Raw genomic sequence first — 20,682 nt, forward strand, 5'->3', positions numbered from 1 at the left:
TGCACTATTATGTGTCATCTCAAATCTGTTAGTGATTTAGGGAACAAAGTCTATATAATTATAAACATAAATTGGAAGCTGGGCAACTAGCTAAGTAATATGGAAGGAATAAAATCAAAACAAGTAACTGTAGTAAGCCTGTAACAAGTTTGTAATAGGACTTTGATAGGTTCAGGAAATGAAAGAATCAAAAATGGTTCAAATAATAAAGTATCTGGCAACTCTACTACAAAAAATCATTTATTAAAGAAATCTGAGATTCAACAGTAGTTCAGACTTTAAAATATCAGAGAATATGTGTTGAAGGATACACTTTTAGTCCCTAATCATTTTAAATTAGCTGCCTTCAAGGTCAACAGTTTGAACTCAAAAATATTTTGCATTCTGTCAAGACAGATTAATTTACTGGATTTAAGTGAGGAAAATAAATTTTAAAGGTGTTGTGGGAGAGATTTCAAATTCTAGATATTGATGTGTTCCCCACTAAAATTATGGTTTATCAAGATTAGCATATCAGGCCCTAAAAATATAGTTCAGTTGTACAGCAAAATAAAATATTCATCTTTTTCTCCACAGCAGTATACATAAATACTTTCAGAACCCAGTTAAACCATGTCCAAATGCTATCTTTAAGAATTTCTTTATACAGTCTTTCAAATGCATAATTTCCATAGATGTTTAACCTTCCAATAATAATAGAATCTTTAAACACACTAAACAAAGCTTTTGTTTAGCTTTTTCATCATCTTGCTCAGCAGACCAGCAAAATATCTTAACCTTGTAGGCTTACAAAAACATATCCCCTGCAAAGCACAGCTCTGTTATATTTCATTAAAACAAAGTTTTATCAGATTAACTCACTCTTGGCTTCTAATGAATAATCAAATCAGAATGCAAACTTTTTTTGGAACATAGATAATTACATTTGTACACGGTTGCAAAGCAAAAGCAGGAGGGGAATTCCCCATCCGAGATTAGACAGATTACTTGATATTCAAAACACGTACATGTTCTTAAATATAGAACAAGACAAGAGTAAGTTGGGAGGAAAATTAAGGAAATCCACCAAGACAGCAAAGAAAATTATACAACTGAGGCCCACCACCCTCCTCATATGCAGCAAGTGCATGCATGTCTATTGCTGGAAGTCTAGAAATTACCTTTTATTTTAATTCCTTCTCAACATACTGAACTGAAAGGAGATTTGAAACAAACAAAAAACCCAACACACTTAGAGCAACTCACTTCACTTCCATTTAGGTCATGGGTGTTTTGTCAGGACTTGACCTTACACTTCAGAATGTGATTTTTCAGGACTCTTGGCGTTGCTGATTTCTTAGTGTTGTCTAGAGTAGGAAGGGGTACTAACAGATATAATTTAAAAGACTAACTCTGCTGAAGGTGGCCTGGTAAATAAACAAACAATTGAAGGGTATGAAAGCAATGCAAAATACCTTCACAATAAAGGAGAACACTAACAGCTTCAGTTGGCAAAGTATTTTCCAAAGTATTGCATTAAGTATTTTCTGAAACTAGCATCTTTCTCACTACCCATAACTAAAGTATCAATCTATTAATGTATGATGTAATCGTATTTTGAGTTTCCATTTTATCTGTAACGTTCTTTTAATCTTCTGAAAGACCACTTCATTCTTCAGTAGTATTTGTTTCAGCCTGCAACCTGCAGGGGTTTTTATCTTCCAGAGATGGATGTAAAGACTGAGAGAAAGGGCTTCTTGCTCAGTTTTAGCAGTGAAAGTCCAGATAACTGAAATCAACAGTGATTTATTTATCAATCTTTGCAGCACCTTTGAAAGTCTGCATTCAAGAGAGAGGTACTTTTCCTATATTCTAAACAGAGTTCACAGTGCCAGTACAGTACCCTTTAGTACACATGCTGATTATTCTCAGCATTAGAACTAAAACATGTAAGGTATGCAGAATGTGAGAGCATCTGTTCATTAAGCTAGCTGGTTAAGAACTATTCAGTACAAAAGAAAAAAAAAACAACAAGAAAATTGATAAATGAAACAGAGACACACAAACATTAATGAACAGGTGATAACGGACAGCAACAAAGACCAGAACTTTTCAGCCACTGATTGACGGGCCACTAAAGGAACTACTCAGACACAGCCTTGAAGAAGGTCAACCCAAACTTTGTCACTGGTATGAAGTAGGAAACTTGATTATCATGAGTTTTATGGGCTATTTGAGGGGGATTGTGGGACTGTGCAAGATTTATGTAGGAGCCAGCAGAAGGGGCTTCTGGAATTATGCAAAACTTATTATGTCATGTTTAGGGGAAGTGCTAAAGGTGGGGAAAGGGAAGGATCAGGGTGGATTGGGGAAGAACAGGTATGGGAAAATGGAGAGGAGGGGGGTTAAATGGGGCTGGTCGAGCACATGCTTGTCTGACTGAGCCCTAGGCCTGATCAACAGTCTATTCTATCTTCTTATTAAATCCTTTTCTTTATCCCCACCCCCCCCAATGTAATCTCACTATTTTATGCACGAGTGCTGCAAGGTCTAAATGTCAGCAACTGGAGAAGAAGCCACGGGTCACAGACCCTGCCAGTCTAGCTTCCAGCAACTGCAGAGAACAGTGTGCAAAGGAGGTCTGGGTGCCAGCAACTGGAGGGACCAGGGGGTGTGCTGCAAGGTCTAAGTGCCATCAACTGGAAATGGGGCTGCAAGTCACAGGGCCCATAGACCTAGGTGCCAGCAACTGGACAGACCAGCATTCAAGAGAGGTCTAGATGCACAACAACTGGAGAAAAGACCAGGGTCACAGGGCCCATGGGTCTGTGTGTCAACAAGTGGAGGGACCAGAGTGTATGTGAGAGAGATCTAAATACCAGCACGTGGAAAGACATAGGTGTGTTAATTTTTCTCCAGTGAATTTAATCCTGTGTGTACACATGGGTGTTACATGTAATTCATGAGTAGGAGGCTAGCATCTGGTCTGAGCCAGTGACTAGGTAAGGAGGTCAGCGTCTGGGCATCGATATTAGGTAGACTGAGAGCTCATGCTAATATCTGAGGCATCCTTGATTGTGTGGGTGTTTGTGAGATGACTGTGTGAGTGCATGCATCTGTTTACCAGCAAACATCACGCAGGACTGGCCAGCGAAGAAACCCACACGCACAAGGTAAGGGGGCCCAGGGTCCAGGCATGGATAAGTAGATGGACTCAGAGGCCATGCTGATATTCACAGGATCCATGAATGTGGATGTGCTTGTGAATCTAGAGAGTAAGAGCATGTATGTTTTCACCAGGGAATTTCAATCCTGATTAGCCAGAGAGGAAGAGCGGGACCTGGCTATCCGTACTTATGTGAGATCTGGTGGCATTCATGTGGGTACTACTAAAGGCAGTGCTCTGTTTGCGGTAGTCTGGGTGGGCAGCCACGTTAGAGTTCTTTGTGTGCAGGTGTGCACCTCCCAGGGATATGTGCTCAGCCTCGTCACAGGCCAAATGTGCAAAGGGGAACAGCACCAGCTGCGTCTGTTGGACTGGGACATGGAGACCTCCTGGGTCTCTGAGTGCACCAAGCTGGGTTTCAGTGGCTGGGAAGGACGAATCCCCGGGTCTTGGAGCCTACCGCTGCAGAGGTTTTCTTAACATCTTTATCAGAATGTATTAAACATAGTTATATCATATTTAAAAGAAATTTGAAAAAAAAGTAACAAATATAGACAGATAGTACTGTATATTTGATACAAAGCCACATCACAAATGAAAATAGTGCATATTATTCATTGTTTGCCTGCTACATTGCAAGAGTGTAAATGAAGCAGTACAGTTAATTACATAGCTCAACCCAAATGTACTAGTCTAAAACCAGCTGAACAGACAGGCAAAAAAATTAAGGAGTATTCACCCAGCATTGCACTGATTTAATGAAAGTGACTTAAAATCATTTTTATGGCTTTTCTTACATGTGAAAATTGCACAATTATAAGTAAAATGTAAATTTAATCTAATTAAATTAAATCCATGAAAACCTTCTCTAAATTATTATTTTAAATTAAAAGCACTTGTTTGATCTACGTTTTTATTGTTAAAAATGAAAGACCATCAGTTAGTGTGCATCCACAAAGAAATTTGCTTTCATGTATTTAAAGGCTAGTCTACAGCACAAACCACTGGGAAATACAGGATGCAAATCTCTCCCATTCAGCTACCTTGGTTGTGCCTGTTTATTCTATACTACTTGTGCAGGGAACAGCAAGAAAGCCAGAAAATCACCAAAAGGTGCTAAGTTGCGTAACTGAAAGCAGGTTAAATTCCCATATGCACCATTTTATTAGTCTTTAGATAACAGTAATCTTTTTGTATCTGAAAGAAAGCATCTATATTCAGTGCATTAAATATATGTGCATGGATATAATAGTTAGCTGATTCATCTTAAATTGCTTTGTGAGCCCTGATAAACAAGCTGACAGAGTGCCTCATCCAGATTTTAACTTAGTCCACTTGCAAATGTGACTGAAAGGGCTTGTCTTAGGTAAAAGTACGTAAGCAAAGCCCTGTAGGATAGACTTTATTCTGAGCATTCATCACATCAGCAGTGATAGTAATTTCAGTACGTGCTATTACGTTCCTAAGAGCAACACTCAGCTTATGAGCTGTAAATTTACATACAAGCTTACTTCATAGTAACACGTTAATGTGCCTGTATCTTTCATGTGGAATAAACACAGAAGGCTTATGCAGAATAGATATCTTTGATTATTTCCTGGCAAAGGGAAGCCATAAATAAATAACCATTTAAGTTAAACAGAGACAGCTTTCTTACATAATCAAGCCAGGTAACTCCATAGGTAGAGCAGTTCCCAGTAATGAGATTAGAAGCCAAAGTGATTTGAGTTCCCCTTCAATAAAGTTATTACTTGCAAGAAATTTTGGGACCAGATGAAATGCATTAAGTTATTCTTGGCATTGAAAAGTTGAAAGAAAGAATACCCCAAACCCCAAACCAAAAAATTTGCAGAAATATGCAAACACTAGTAGCATTTGCTGACTTGGCAATAACATGCAGTTTATCATGTTCTTTGTTATTGATGTTTTAATTCGTGTTCATATCTAACCTGTTTGCAAATGCAAATTGGAATTAATGAAAATCCTCTCAACATATTTTTATTTTGACAAATTTCATTTTTCTTCAACAGGAATCAATCTTAGCAATTCTGAAATTTCTTGCTTTTAATCAAAATTCTAATCATTACATCTGCCTAGCCAGCTTTTCTAGGAAGCTCTGTCACTGTTTTTGAAAATAACTGAATTCCAAGTCTGATGCTTACACCAAACAAAACACTCATCGACAAAAACAAGAAGTAAAACAAAAAGTTTAAAGTTCACTGCAGGTTGACATGAGAGATTACAATATGCTTCTTGCCAGCTACTTTTCTCTCTATCTTATACAAACTGAAACCCCAAGACAGAAGTATCCCAAATGACTTGTTCCTACTGGATCATCACCCTAGTCTGTAATTAAAAATTGAATCTGTCAACATTCTTGTGGGCATAAGAGCTCTGCCTTCTAACTAAAGCCCCAATTGCATGTCTGTCATGCCACTCATGCTGTAATAATAGCCATACAAATATTTAGTCTACAGATGACATTGTTCTCCTCCTCCTGTTTATAACAAACTCTGTTGTAAAGTACTGAGTCCAGTTACACACAGTTTTCTTGTGAAGCAGTTCCACTGGAAATTACAGAGATGATGAGTGGTCAGTAAGCAGTTCACCTGACAGTTTCTACAATTGGGTTTTATGGCAATCAAAGGTAAAGGAATGACATAATAGAGTGGTATTTTCTGTTGTGGCACTACTTGCTGAGTTTCTGGTCCCTGGCTCCTGCTTCATGTGGCAGGTAGAAGTGCTAAGTAAAATACATTAAATACATACAGAAATTTATATTCAGAAAAAATGTAAATATTAAAAAAATCTCTATAGGTGATATTCATGTGACACTATATGATTGTACTCATCTCACCAGCTTTTCAAGAACTTGGCAGCCATGGTCATGTTCTTCTTGGTGAAACCATTTTCAGTAACTGTTAAGTTACTTTACTGATTATACCTTTGTAGGGAAACATTAAAATCGGTATGAGTGAACTATGAATGGAAATGTGCGTGTTTGTAAGCACCAGAGGCAACAAGAGAACAAAGGGCTGAAAGGATGGTCTGCATTAAGGATACTATGTCCCAGGACCCTGTGCCTAGGACACTGCTGCCCAGCAGTGAAATTGAGAAACATGCTGTTTCTGTCAAGGTCAAAAGGTCCGCATTCTAACAAGACCACAGCACGGATGACTTACAGGCAGAAGACTCTGCATCCTAACATCAGAAGGATGGCAACAAGGTTACAGCATATTACGTACACCACTGCTTTTCCTGCTTGCCCAACAAGAGAACAGACCATGGACATACATTTTAAAGATACATTCAAATGAGGAAAAGCAGACAACATTCAGCAACCTGGCCTACGATTTTTGAAGTCAACAAGATTCTGAGGCAAAGTACAAGCCCATAATAATTGATAATCCCTAAAAGGCAGAAAAGTCCTGTCCAAAAACTAGCTCACTGTCATTCAAGAAGCCTAGAGATGTGATGAGGACTGGAGAGCTAGCGTCCCTTGTCTTCTGTGTCTAGACCACTGGACACATATGTCTTGGTGCCTGCACATATGACAGCGTGAGTAAATTAAATTTATGAAAGAATGGCTGCGAGTATGTAAAATCAACTTGTTTTATTATTTTGTAAATAAATATCACCTTCCCCTACCATAAGATCTTGGACTGAATTTTATTACACTAATTTTCCTACACCTACCCCACACCAGAAGCTGAGGTATAAATTTCACATTTGTGAATTAAATACAATCCATTTAAGGTTCTGATGGACAACACAACATTTAGATTCTGCAAAATCTGAGATTTAGAAAAAAAAACTATGTTGTTAGACCTCACATATACTAAGAAGTTACTTCTACATGTTGACATCTAAGATTTATTTGACATTAACTGAAAAAATCATGCTTGCACATGGCAGCATAAATTACTGTACAGATCTCCGGAGCACAGGGGAAGGAGGACGGAAAGATTTCTAAATGGGGTGTTTCAAAGGCACATTAGTCGCTCATGCAAACACTTAATACTTAGGATTGTAGCTCAGAGTAGATGCAATCCTTGATTTTTCTCATTAAGTATAGGATGTGCCTAGGATCCTTATGCAAATATCTCTGGCCCCTTTTGAGAAAGTATCAAAATGCTGTCAGTTCTTTCCATTAAACTCCTGCTACAAGTGGAGATACATCCAGCTCCTGGTCCTACAGGCTCACGCCAAGACCACAAAAAGCATTGGAGGCTTCTCTTTGTTTCTACAAATCTGTCTTGAAACAGGAATTGGCTCCAAGTGCTTAGGTTTACTGATCAGCTTGTTAGAACAAAATTATAGAAAAATAATAGAAATATATCTTTTTTTCTATTCAAATCACATATACTGCGTCCAGTTCTGGGCTCCCCAGTACAAGAGGGATGTGGCACTACTGGAGCAAGTCCAGCGAAGGGCCACAAAGATGATTAGGGGGCTGGAGCATCTCTCTTATGAGGAAAGGCTGAGAGAGCTGGGCCTGTTTAGCTTGGAGAAGAGAAGGCTGAGAGGGGATCTTATCAGTGTGTACAAGTATCTGAAGGGAGGGTGTCGAGAGGATGGGACCAGACTCTTTTCAGTGGTGCCCAGCGACAGGACGCGAGGCAATGGGCACAAACTGAAACACAGACACTTCCATCTTAACATGAGGAAAAACTTTTTCACTGTGAGGGTGACAGAGCACTGGAACAGGTTGCCCCGAGAGGTGGTGGAGTCTCCTTCTCTGGAGATATTCAAAATGCGCCTGGATGCAATCCTGTGCAATATGCTCTAGGTGACCCTGCTTGAGCAGGGGGGTTGGACTAGATGATCTCCAGAGGTCCCTTCCAACCTCAGTGATTCTGTGATTCTGTGATATCAGTTTTCTTTTTTCAAATAATTTAAAAGCTATTTGTAAAAGACAAAACATGATTAGGAAGAAAACTCCACCTAAATGGACTCTTCCATTATATACTTTGTATAATAATCTTTGGATGATCAACTGGTAGTAATTACTTCAGTTAATCTATTTGATCACAGATGTTATGACTACTTTGAATACAACACCCACCACTAGAATGTTATATTCAGCTGAGTTCCATACATCTTCAAAAGTCTACATATATGTGTGACAGATTTATTTTACCTATTTCACACCTCTCATGAATTAGTAGGAAGATTGTACAGATTAAACGAAAATCCTAACTAGAAGTGAGCCGCAAAAGTCTGATGAGGAGAAAAAAAAAATCTACCAAAAGAAAAAAAAGAAAATTCAGAAAGGTCAGAGCTATAAAGTTACATGTATCTAGGCAAATAAAAGGTTCTGAAATAATTTTCAAAACCTATCTGGAGAAAGTAGTTTGTAGAAGATAAGATGTACCAAACTAAAGGTCACGGCAGAGATGAAAAGGGCAGTTTTCCCAGAAGCCGAAAGAAAAAAGTTGTAATTTGCTACTATCTTTATTGTCTCAGTCCTTCCAGTACTAAAGCATAAAACAAGCCAAACACAATGCTCTTTGAAACTATCTTCTGAAGAGGACATAAAAGCCTATCCTGTCCTTTATATCAACAACATGAGTCAAGTCAGTAACAATATTTATGGCCTCTAGTGAACTGAGAGCTACTGAATGAAGATATCACCCTTACTTAACTGACTCCTGTGATGCAAGTTATGACCTCTGCAACAGAATCAGAAGAAAGGAACAGCTGTCTAAGCCTCAGCTGTTCCAGCTCATAAATCCAGTGCCTTGGTGCATACACACTTATAGCAAAAGTTATGTTCTTAAATTTCTGCAGCTGGGTTCACTGAGGAGTGATCTATCAGGGCTCCAACAAAGACAGCGCCTCATTGTTCCATTCCGCTTCTTAGCGGGAAAACAGAACTGTGGATTTGCATTCTCTTGTCCCCGCAAAGCTTTTCAAGATAGGTTTATAAATGTTTGTAGCATTTGGGGATCTTAGAAACTCTATCAGAACATCTTTATTTGCATTAGGAACCTTACTTGCCTGAAAAAAGTGTCTGCCAACATCCAAAACAAATTCCAGGAAACACATTTGTGGTTAGTGAGCAGCACAGAAAAATTAAATGCTTCATAAAGGTGTACTACTTTTCATCCTAGAAACTTAAGTCTCAAGCTACATCTTAAACTCTACTCCCAAACATATTATCTTTCAAAATTCATTAAAAAGCGTCCAACCTCGTTCAAATGTCTGTGAAGTTAAAGCTTCCGCTGTTCACTGTACTTTTATTCTCAGTGACTGGGATTATTTCCTTCCCCAGAGTTACTAATTCTGAGCACTGTTATTAAAACAAAGATAAAAAGCCCCTAAAGAATCTTGGTGATATGTCCAATTACACTATTTTTGATAAAAATAGCAGAAGCAAGTGGTCAGAAATAGAAAAAAGGAATAGAAAAAAAATTATTTCAGAACAAGAATGTCAAACTGTCTTCTGAACAAATAATAGATGAATATTTGTATTGACTTTTGACAGCCACTGCAGTTACAACTGTATTCATTTCCCTCATACACCAAAGTCAAAATCAAGAGCAAATGCTCAATTTGCAAGTCCAGAACATGCAGTGCTGGATATTTACAGCCATATTTTGGAACCACCAAAACCTGCCAACTGTGTCAATCAGGACAATTATTGACCATCTTGCTCATTTTCCTTAAATACATTTGCATTTATAAAATAAAATGAAATAGGAGCCTTTAGAAAAAAGAATTCTCTATCACAACCACTATGAAAGCACTAAAATATTCAACTTTTCTTGTAGGAATCACATCAAGAAAAGGAATCATGTTTTTGTCTGTATCTTTGTGTTTTATCTCTCCACTTACACTGCCATCAAAACCAATTTCTTATTTTCATTCCAAAGCTGTTTTTTATGAGTACACATTGATACAAGCAGGAACTATAGTAAGATTCATCATGTCATTTCACTTACCATTAAGTAAAAGAATGACATTTGTAAACTTCAGTCCCTAATGAGGGACTGAGGGACTAAGGTGAAAGCCCTCAAATTTAATCATCAAAAACATGCATTGCTTCTAGTTACCTGTAAAAAGTATTCTCACAAACAGTAATTCACTTCACAGATGGCTCACAGATGAAAAAACAGGAACAAAAATCAAAATAAGAAAACTATTTTTAAGTCTCATCCTTTATTAGGGAAGATTTTATTGACTGATACAAGTAAAGGACAGACATCAGATTTGGTAGAAAGCTGCTTTCAGAAAGTACCATAAAAAATGAGTTGCATGACTTCTGATGGAGGTGACTGGCAAAACATGGTTTCAGGAAATCTCAGGTCTAAGTAATACTTCTACATTTCATATTTTCAAGCAACGCTGCTCCTTTCCTAAAGAATAAATTTTCTGATTTCCAATTCAGCAACATAGTAAGAAGTAGAGCTTTAATTATAAATAAAGAAAATAACAAATACTTACGCTGACCCCATCGGCCTGTTCTTGGATTCAAATAATTCGGATAAAGTCCATTAGGACGATCCATTTTTTGAAGTAACTTCCGAATGTGCATAACCTAAATTAAATCAAGAATCAGGATCACCACTAACAACTTTCATCTGATCTCTTTCCGTAATTAAATCGTCTTTTTTTTTTTTTCAGTAGCAGATTTTCTTAATCTCACCATAGAAGCTTTTTTGAGGGCTTCCTGTAGATTAGTACTTCTTTGTTTTTTCAAAGACTGCTCACAAAAATGTGTTTTAAAATTCTAGTTTTTAAATATATATTGAAAGAAATAAGAAAGTTTTGCTGTCATAAATTTCTATTTGAAAAATTCATCTATTTTGGTAATAGAAACAGAAAATAGGAAATAATTTACCTGCTACCAAAAATGTAAATAGAATCTAATACATTAGAAAATGGAATACAGAAGGCATTTTCATTTAATGCCAATTATGATAAGACAGTATAAAAGAAACTTGTGTGACAGAAAAATTGAATTCGAGACCCACCTTGTTGTAGTATACAGGGTCCCCAGTCAAGTAGCTGAGGTGGACAAATTCCATATGCAGAGTACCAAACTCTGCCAGGATGCTGCTGCCTGCAGAAGCCCAGCCCCAGTTTCGACCCACACCACTGAGTTCCAAAAAACATGTATAAAAAGGGGAGGAAAGAATAAAAAGAACAGATTTACTGTGCATAGCTCTAGCAAACAATCACAAGTCAAATTCAAGAGGTAATACATAGCAAGATATTAATCCACACTTAAGATTACAAGAGCTGTGGTTTGATTGGTTGGGTTTTTTTGAAAAAAGATACCACAGCCTCATAAACAGTAAGTCCTATGATTAAAGGATATAACATCTTGATGTCGCAGAAGTATATTTTTAACACTGGGTCCAATCTCAATTGTTGTTTATTGATAGTACATTCCTAAGATTAAGCATCAAAAGCAGTATTGGATGAGACAACCATACTTCCACATGTGGTAGCATTAGCTTCCTCGTTCTGTCAAACATCTGCTGTGTCCCCTTTACTCATGTGGGACATGCTAAAGTCAGCATTAGATGCTCAAGCAAGATGGGAGTTGGCCTTATCTGCATCTACATAGAAAAACTGTATGTTTACTGTAGGCATAATACTATGAGTTCGTCAGACTCATGATAAAGAATCAACAGAAAGTATCATATATGAATCTCACTCTAAGACATATCATATCTTGCAAAATGATATAACTCCTAAATTACCTCCGGTTTAATCTAATTTGGGAGTATTCACCACCTTCCAGGATAAGGTCTTTTAATCTATGATGTTAAACTACATTTTCCTGGAGATGACTTCTACTTCTTCTCACCAGATTTCAGTTGGAGGTTATGAATAAGACTAGAACCAATGAGGAATGCCTTATTCATTTCTTAAAGTGTATATTAGAAAAAGGAAAAAAAAGTAAGAGGAAAAAAAGGATGGTAATGGAGCATTATTTGTAGCTCTCACTTGCGACAAAAGAACTCCTTTATAAAACGCAATAACCACTGTTTACAGAGAATAAAGAGAAAATCATAGCCTGTCTCAGGTTTTTTGGTACAGCTATCAGGAAATGGGAAAATGAAGTGTTTCATAATGAATACAAAAGCTAATAAAACAAAAGTTGCCATTTTCCAACTCTCTTTCAAGTCTTTACTGCATGTCAGCCTCACAATATATGTTCAAATACACACATGCTGCTGTCACTGCCTCCCTGCATGCCAACCACTATATTTTCTCCTGTGATGCCAACTAGTTCTGTACATTACCAAGAGATTAACACAGTAAATGTAGACAACTATTGACACATAAGGAAATTCTGGCATTCCAATCCTTGCCCATTAGCCTACTGGGAACCCACTCTTGCTGCTGCCTTCCTGGCACTGCTCTGGTGCCTGACCTAAGGGATCTACATCAGTACGTTCCTGCTCAGTATCCGTTTGAAACAGGGAATCAAATGCACCTGCTGCCGATGCCGTATGACCACCTGCCCATTCAAACATACAGGCATCATGGTGCAGACTCGGCTCAAACTAAGCAAACCCAAAAACTCATTTGTGCATAGAATTTCAAACTGTATAAAACTGCAGGAAGAACACAAGACTGAGTAAACCATAGTGCAGTGCAGAAAGCATGTACAGAAATTTAACCCAACATTAATTTTACAGAGGTCCAATAAATGAGGTAAAAGTGCAACACACACCAAGCAGGAAAAATGTGGGCAAGGGTGGTGAGGTCCTGTGTCAGGAGAATGGCAAATGACAGTTCCATGGTCACCATCTAAGAACTGAAAGCAAAACGTGAAGTGTTCCCTGACCACAAAAAGGCACATGCGGTTAACGCTCTCAAAGTAGTCCTAAATCTTTTCATATTCTAGCAAAGCACAACAAACATTTCTCCTAAAAAGAAAACAATTTAACGTTCCTATTTTTGATTAAGTAACATTTTAGATAAATAAAAAAAAGGATTGAAGCAAGTACATGTGTAATCCAGGAAAGCCAAAATTAAAATTACAAACTCAAAATGTTAAGACCTAGAAAAACGCAGTTAGGAGAATTGAACTGCTTAACTGTCTTGCTAATGACACCCAAAGGAAAACCACCACAATATGCAATAGCATTAACTAACATATTTAACAGTAAGTTTATGCACAATGTCAAAGCTGGTGAAGAATTATTATTTTGGTGATGCTTTTTATAAATTTCATCTTAATTCTGAACTTCCTGTACTTATAATTTGATTTTTGAATACTCAAAACTCCTCTATTACTCCAAATTGCTTAAGTGTACTCACAATCTAAGCTGCATCCTAACTCAGTTATTAAGAACATAATAAAAATTAAAAATGCTCTCTCAAAAATTTGAGCAAAACCCCAGTATTGCACAAGCAACACAAGATAAATTAGCTAAAAAATGTAAAATTTAAAATTTGCTAGATAACTGCCCAAAGAACACACTGACCACATCACTTTCACTTGGCAGAAATAACAAGCATCTCTAAGAAAGTTAAGGAATTACTTGACTAAAAGCTATGATCAAAAGAAAGAGTCAAGGAGGTATTCGCCATACCCAACTGTTGGCATTATCGATGAAGAGGTATATTCTTCCACCAGGCAATTCAGGTCATCTAAGTTAGGCCTTCTGGCCTGAGCAGCTATCTAGAGGAGCCCCTCCATTTCACACTGACCATAGGAAATGTAAACACGCCAGCAATTTTATCTAGGCTGAACAGTAAAATGGAGCAATATCCTCCAAGTCCCATCATCTTTTCAAACATCACGAATCTCATGATTGTAACATAAAGCTCATACAATGCATAACCCCAGGAAGTTTAACCATGGCCTGCAAACATTTTTGGTTTTAATATGAATGTGTGATTTAGAATGACTGACGGACCAATGATTAAGTCCTAGGGCAACAGATAGCATAATACACTGGATATGTTCTCCTGACGCATTGAATTCTTATTGCAAAATGAGGAAAAAAAATCACGGTCACTATTTATTACAGTTAATGATCTAGAATGCTCTGAACTCTACTAAAATTGTTCTGAAGTGCCAGGAATATCAATTTGTCTGCAAATTCTACACTTTCATTACTTTGAAAAATTGTCATGTGCCAATACCAATTATAAGTTGGGGGGGGGGGAAGAAAAAACAAACACACACACTCCCCCACCACCAAAAAAAAAAATCCATTACCTTTTCAGATTCACCATTGCCCATGGTATACCTGTAGGTGTGCTGAAGGCTGGAAGAAGTTTTCCTGCCAGCTGTACTGCTTTGATCTTGAAAACCTAAGACAGTAGGATCAAATGCAGATAGTTATAAATTCTGATTTATCTCCAAAAACTACAAAGACTGTGGAATTTCCTTGCCCTGCCCAGCCCATTATATTGGAAAAACTTTTATATTGTAAAATATATATTAAGTTCTCATTTATTCTTCATTTGTTCACTTTATAAACTTCACTAAGATTTGAACATGAAAAGAAAAGTTGTCATTTTAATTTCTTTGCTTCTGTGCTCACCAGCTTTGGTATTTAGGTTCATATTAAAGAAGAATAACAATCTTTCCACCAGCTCCCTCCATCAATACTAGGAATTTCCAGTGTTTTCTAAAGCAGTCTTTAACTATACCTTATATTTTGGAGCTAAAAGCAACAGAAAACTTCCCCCCCACACACATACATAAGTATTTTAACTTTTACAAACTTGCAGTCTCTTTCATTTTATATATACACATATATTTTAGATATAAACACATACATAAATATAATGCAAAGAGAGGTTCTGTCTTTTCATGAACATTGTCTATGTAAACATATATATGCTAGGTTTCCTGTAGCTTTTCCATCACTGATAATACATTAAGAAAAAAAAAGGGGGGGGGCTTAATCTCTCCTCTTAAGTCCGATTATTCCTAGAATTTCTTGACAGGACCAGTTCTGTTTCATTTCTAAAGTTGTTTCGCATGTCACTGAAAAAAAAAAAAAAAAAGACGACTAATACTTCTTTCTCGTGAGTGGAGCTATTAAGATCCACCTGCCAGTGAGAAATTAATCTACATCTTCATATAGCGTTCAGGCCACCTGAGTTCATTTATGCTGGGTCCTGGAACTTGTCATACTACAATATCATCTGCAGACATCACCATAGACCCTGCTGTTTGTCTTTGTATTTATTTTATGTTGCAAACTTTCCTTCAGTTCTACCATTTTTGCTTCTAGTGGTTGAGAGTGCTCCAGTCACCACCATAATATTTAACCCAGACCAGATCTGAACAGGTCTATAAAATCATTATTCTCAAGGAACCACTGAATCCCCAGAGCCCAAATGCTCCAGCTTGAATCAAGATCACTTCTGGCAAAGATGAGCCAGCTGTAAGAACCATAGGTATTTTCTTGATAGCAACATTGGAAGGCTTAAACATATAGAAATATTTTAAAAGTTGAATATGATTGTCAAATATTCTCAACTCAGATAAAGCAGGAATGTTTACGGCAAACAACTGAGACTTATCAAAAAAAGACTTCTGCTGATTTTCAAGGAAAAATTATCCTTCCCAAAATATTCTAGACTGACAAAGCCTCCTGCTAAATTTGTACTGCAACCTAGTAAGCATGAAGGATACTCAAATCACAGTAAGAGTTTCTTTTTTCCTAAGCTATTACTGCGCTAGGCCCTGCCACCATTACTAGGAACTAAACAAGCATCAAAAGCTCCATTTAAGTTCCAAAGAGGAATAAAGTAGCATTACAGAAATTTTCCTTTCCTAGGATAGGCATTAAATCCCACATTTTATAAAAAAAAAGCAAGCACTATGTTACCAAGCTAATTATTTCATCTACAGCTCCAGGAAACAAGCAAATAGCAGGATGGACTCTTCCTTCTGTGTTCTTTTTGTCTTCCAGATAAAGCCCGTGCTTTGGAAAATACAGAGTAAAGGCATATAATGTATAGGCCAGTGAGCCCTAGAGTTTTCAGACTTCCTGACGGGCGAGTGAAGAGTTAACAGGACTGAAGTTTGTCAGTTGATATGCAGAAGAACTGATAGCACAAGAGCTGACGTGCACAAAGCTGTTGAACAGAGGACTTAACAGGACTAAAGTCGTCTACCAACCGATATGCGCAAGGACTGATATGCGCAAGGCTGCGGAATGGAAGCATTAACAAGGCTGAAGAAGTCTGCCACCTGGAATCTGCACGGACCCCCGGGGAGGGAAGAAACAATACGGAGGTGTTGGGGTCTTGCCTCGCTAGCAGGGTCCTCCCAAGCAGACAAACAAACAGTCCTGTGATTGCGAAACTCGCAAAAAGTCAGCAAAAGCAGTGTTTGCCCAGAGCCCCAGCCGTATAAAAAGAGACTTGGCAGCTAGGAGAGTTTGAGCAGGGACGGGAACGTGACCTGACCATCCTCTCCGGCTGGACCGTGAGTATTCCCCCCCCCTCCCCTTTTCCTGGGATGTTGGGTTAAGGTAACTCCTCGAGGTTGAGAGTCCTCTCACTAGGAGAGTGAACAAGAAAGCTTTCAAGTAGGGATAAGCAGTCCTTCCAATTAATAACGCAGTAATCGACGGTTTCAGGTTATCCTTTCTAAATTAGTAACTGATGGTTTTGTGTTATCTTTTCTAAGTTAGTAATCGCATTATTTTAATGGATGTTACTAATCCAAGAACTTGTGTGAGGAAATAAACATCTTTTTTATTATTATTATATTACTGTCTCAGTTGTTGCTATTGAACCTTCATAGCATGACAGTGTGACACTTCCTAATCGTAGGAGACAAAGTTGTTGGTTTCTTAACTTCACAGCTTTCAATGCAAACACAGTTATACTAATTCCAGCAGAAAACTAAAGACAACTTCTTCCAACATGGAGAAATCTAGGCTCCACTCCCTTTCTGGATACTTTAACTACCACAGAAAAAGGGCATATCTGAACCCAGCTGCAAAGGGTTTTCATTTTGAGAGAGTATCCAGGAGAACAGTAAAAAGAATGTAGTGCTGGTACTAACAATAACTAAGCAATCAGGAAACGCCAACTTAAATGTTGAAGCAAGTGGTCACTGTTAGCTTACGACAAGAAATTTTCAAGTTGAAACACCATAACCTTTCTCTTCTATTCCAAACAAAACTAGTAGCGTACTCATGGAACACAAATCTGTAATATTCATATTCAGAGCCTATTGTTTATTAGTTAAATGAGCAACTGGGAGACAGTTCCTTCTAAACCCATAAGAAGCATCTTTTCCAAAAAGGCATATTTGGTAGATCTCCATGACATAAAACTGTTTTTACCAACTAGTTGCTAGCTCACATTTTAACTAAGTCATTGTCATTATTCACTACATTTCTGCAAAAGTGTCTTCTTTTTCGGAGATAACATCATTTCTCAGGTTGAGGAACTGCACGGATGTATAACTAAAGGAGCTACCATGCCCCCAAAATAACATACGATCTAAATGCAAAGTGATGCAACATGGACACGCTACAGAAGTATTATTAGTAACTACTTGACCAATATTCAGCAATCAAGAGAAATAAGGAGGACTATGAGAGTGCTTTGTTCATATGTAAAAACGATTTCTCTGTTTTATAAAGCCTAGAGCAGGAAAAGAGAAAAGATGCTTGTTGGAGAACCTGAAAAATGAGCAATCAAGACTATCTTCATTTATGGTATGAAGGTGGGAAAAGATCAATATCTTAACATCTTTTGGAGATGACTAGTAAAGCATGAAATAGACAGGAAAGAATACTAAGGATGACATCTAATTGTATTTGATGCATTGGAGATTGAAGAGATGCAAAAAAGAATGTAAAGAGGTGGACCTGAAAGCAATGAGCCAGGAGAAAGGACTTTTATAGAGGTACTCTAAATGAATTGTAAGATGGGATATGCCTAAACTGAAAAAGGGGATACTGGAATAATCATAATATGCTTTGATGGAGTTGTGAAGTAACAGAGGCCTTACAGCTTAGATGACTTTTTTAGCAATGATACTGACAAGAGACAGCCTTCAAGAAAAAAAGGCAGAAATTTATTAGTAAAATGCACACAACACCCTGACCTTGAATAAAGGATCAAGTCAAAATAAGCAAGGTAGAGTATAAATAAGAGGAATTACACAGGTGGAGTCTTTGGTAATGGGGGGGGGGGGAACCCTGAGAAGAACTAAAAACTCTGTCTTGGCCCAGTTGCATGAAAATTACCTGCTTCACATCCATAAATACATTTTAAAACTTCTTCCTGAAATTTCAGATTGGGAAGTAGTAGATGGGTCAAGAATGGGGAACAGATTTATAAGTTTTGAGATTGGATAGAACCATCATGGTCATCTAAGATGAATCACTACAGTGCAGAGATAAAACTTTGTGTAAATCTACTATGTAATTATGACTTCTGGTTAAATTGTGCATAGTTCAGAAAGAGATTTCTAGCCTGAATTTGTTAACTTCAGCTTTTGGATCCTGCAGCATCTGAAAACTCTACACTTATGATTACTTGTTTGCATTACTCCTATTAATAAAAGATACTGAAACACTAGGGTAAGAAATATTCAATTGGAGAATACCCTAAAAAACATCCTCACTAGAAGAATATTCCTAATGGCTAACTCTTTATGTACTGCTATCCAGCTTTTAAACAACTCAAAACATGTGACAACGATTTGTGGAACAAACTATAGTATCGGAAGCAGTTTTTAATGATATAATTATGTATAAAGCAAAATTTCAGCTGATTTAAATATGCATGAATCTAAACCAGGACAGTTAAAGCTATGCAATCACCGTGCCAGTTGTGATACGTGCTAATTTGTTACATCAACTTGGGAAGTGATTGTACAGTGAAACTAGGCGCTAAGTACGGGTGAAACTAGGCGCTAAGTACGGGCTAAACCACAGAATCCTGTAACGAAAACAGGTACCCCGCCGGAGACAATTGAGTTGAGTTAACAAAGCGGTAATGTTAGTTTAGATTGCCTAATATGGCGATGTTACCCAACTGTGAAATGTTGCATAGCCATGGAAATTGTAAAATGTGCGCGCGACCTGGAGGTCACCACACACAACGCAGAGGAAGACTCCAGCCTTCATCCCCACGACCACCAGAGGGCTGAAGAAGACCCCCTAGCAACAGTCAGCGCAACCGCAGAAGTTACAGGAAGTGCCACAAATACCCGGAACTAGAGCTGCATATAAGGAGACTGCGAGCGGGGGAATTTCACGTGCCGTTGGTGGAGCAGGAGACTCCCCGGCCGCCCAGCGCTGTTTTGCTTACTTGTAACTTGCTCAATTATTCTATTAAATTGGAATTTATGCAACCCGGCCCAAGTGGTTGTCAATTTGTCACGTTTACCTATAACACCAGTCATTTCAGAATATGTGCAAGCCAGAAGGCCAGCAAGGAAGTCAGTGAGATAGCAATAACTACTAGTTCAGACAGCACTGTTAACAGTACCTGCAAAAACATACCGCGATTAGGAGTCTTCTGGTCACCTCTGTTGGGCTGAGGACTCTAGGTACTCCTGATTTAGCATAAAAGGTAAAATTGTACCTTTCTATATCCCTCTCAAAGACAGAATCCAAGGAAACACTTTAAATGGCTGAAGAAACACATTCTCTTTCTATTAAGCTACCTCCCTACCTTACTGCCATCTCAAGAGTGCTACAAATACCTCACTACTGCTTCTGGATAACAAAATAGCCTAATGCTTCATACCATGTTTTTCTGTGCAGACTTGGGTGAGAACAGAGACAGCTGCACAGGTTTTTGTCAGATCAAAGTGACTAGAGGGGCGTATTTGGAGAGAGATGCAAAACCTAAAACCCAAATCAGACAAATGGATCGCTCATTAAGATGAAAACCTGAATCAACATCTACAGACTAGCATGTCCAGCACACCAGCTGGAAGGGAATGAATCTTCTTCAGCCATTAAACTGACACTTTACATACTGAAGCTGTCACCTCATAATATGAAGAGCATGTTTCTGAGACTGTTAATCCAACTAAGGCTAAAATATGCAGCAGAAAGCCTTAAAGATTAAGAAGATTCTTTAAAAGCCTTATCAATATATCCAGTGGCTGAATTAAAATGCAAGACTAACTTTTAGGAAAACTATATTGTGCTAATGTAGCTGTTAGGCGTTCCCTTCCATTGCTATGGATGGCAAATAGCACAGAATTGCCTCAATTCCTGCTTGCAAGAGACACAAATTAAAAGTTTTTTTTACACAAATAAAAAATCTCTTTCATCTAGGTGCACAGACCAGATTTTGAGTAATTTTGTTAGAAAGTAATATATTCTAGACTTCTGCTTAATTTGACAATTACTGCCTAGTGAGCATTAAGGTCATGGTGCAATGTGGCTGGTTCTGTAGGTAAGATGACTTTTTATCCTGGAAACCACACCAGGCAAAACAGACACATCGCACAAGTTCATGAAAATCTGGTGCTCTGTCAGTGCTACCATTACTACCAAATCCTATACACATTTCCTTTGAATGCTAAGCATGACATAAGACAACAAGGCAGGCCTATCTAATTATTG

The 20,682-nt window shown here is 37.8% G+C and overlaps 1 protein-coding gene across 6 annotated transcripts in view; it reads right to left on the minus strand.

Annotated features, from left to right (window-relative positions):
- The window catches only part of MAN1A2 (mannosidase alpha class 1A member 2), a 159,543-nt gene that overhangs the window by 46,318 nt on the left and 92,543 nt on the right, over positions 1-20,682 (minus strand). For all 6 annotated transcript variants that reach the window (XM_067302575.1, XM_067302560.1, XM_067302567.1 and 3 more), the window contains 3 exons: positions 14,334-14,428; positions 11,122-11,245; positions 10,592-10,685 (listed from right to left, as the gene is read on the minus strand). In XM_067302575.1, the coding sequence (XP_067158676.1) occupies positions 10,592-10,685; positions 11,122-11,245; positions 14,334-14,428 (313 nt within the window). The remainder of the gene's footprint in view (positions 1-10,591; positions 10,686-11,121; positions 11,246-14,333; positions 14,429-20,682) is intronic.

The sequence above is a fragment of the Apteryx mantelli genome, chromosome 1 (genome assembly GCF_036417845.1).
Source record: "Apteryx mantelli isolate bAptMan1 chromosome 1, bAptMan1.hap1, whole genome shotgun sequence".
In the NCBI taxonomy this organism is placed as follows: domain Eukaryota; kingdom Metazoa; phylum Chordata; class Aves; order Apterygiformes; family Apterygidae; genus Apteryx; species Apteryx mantelli.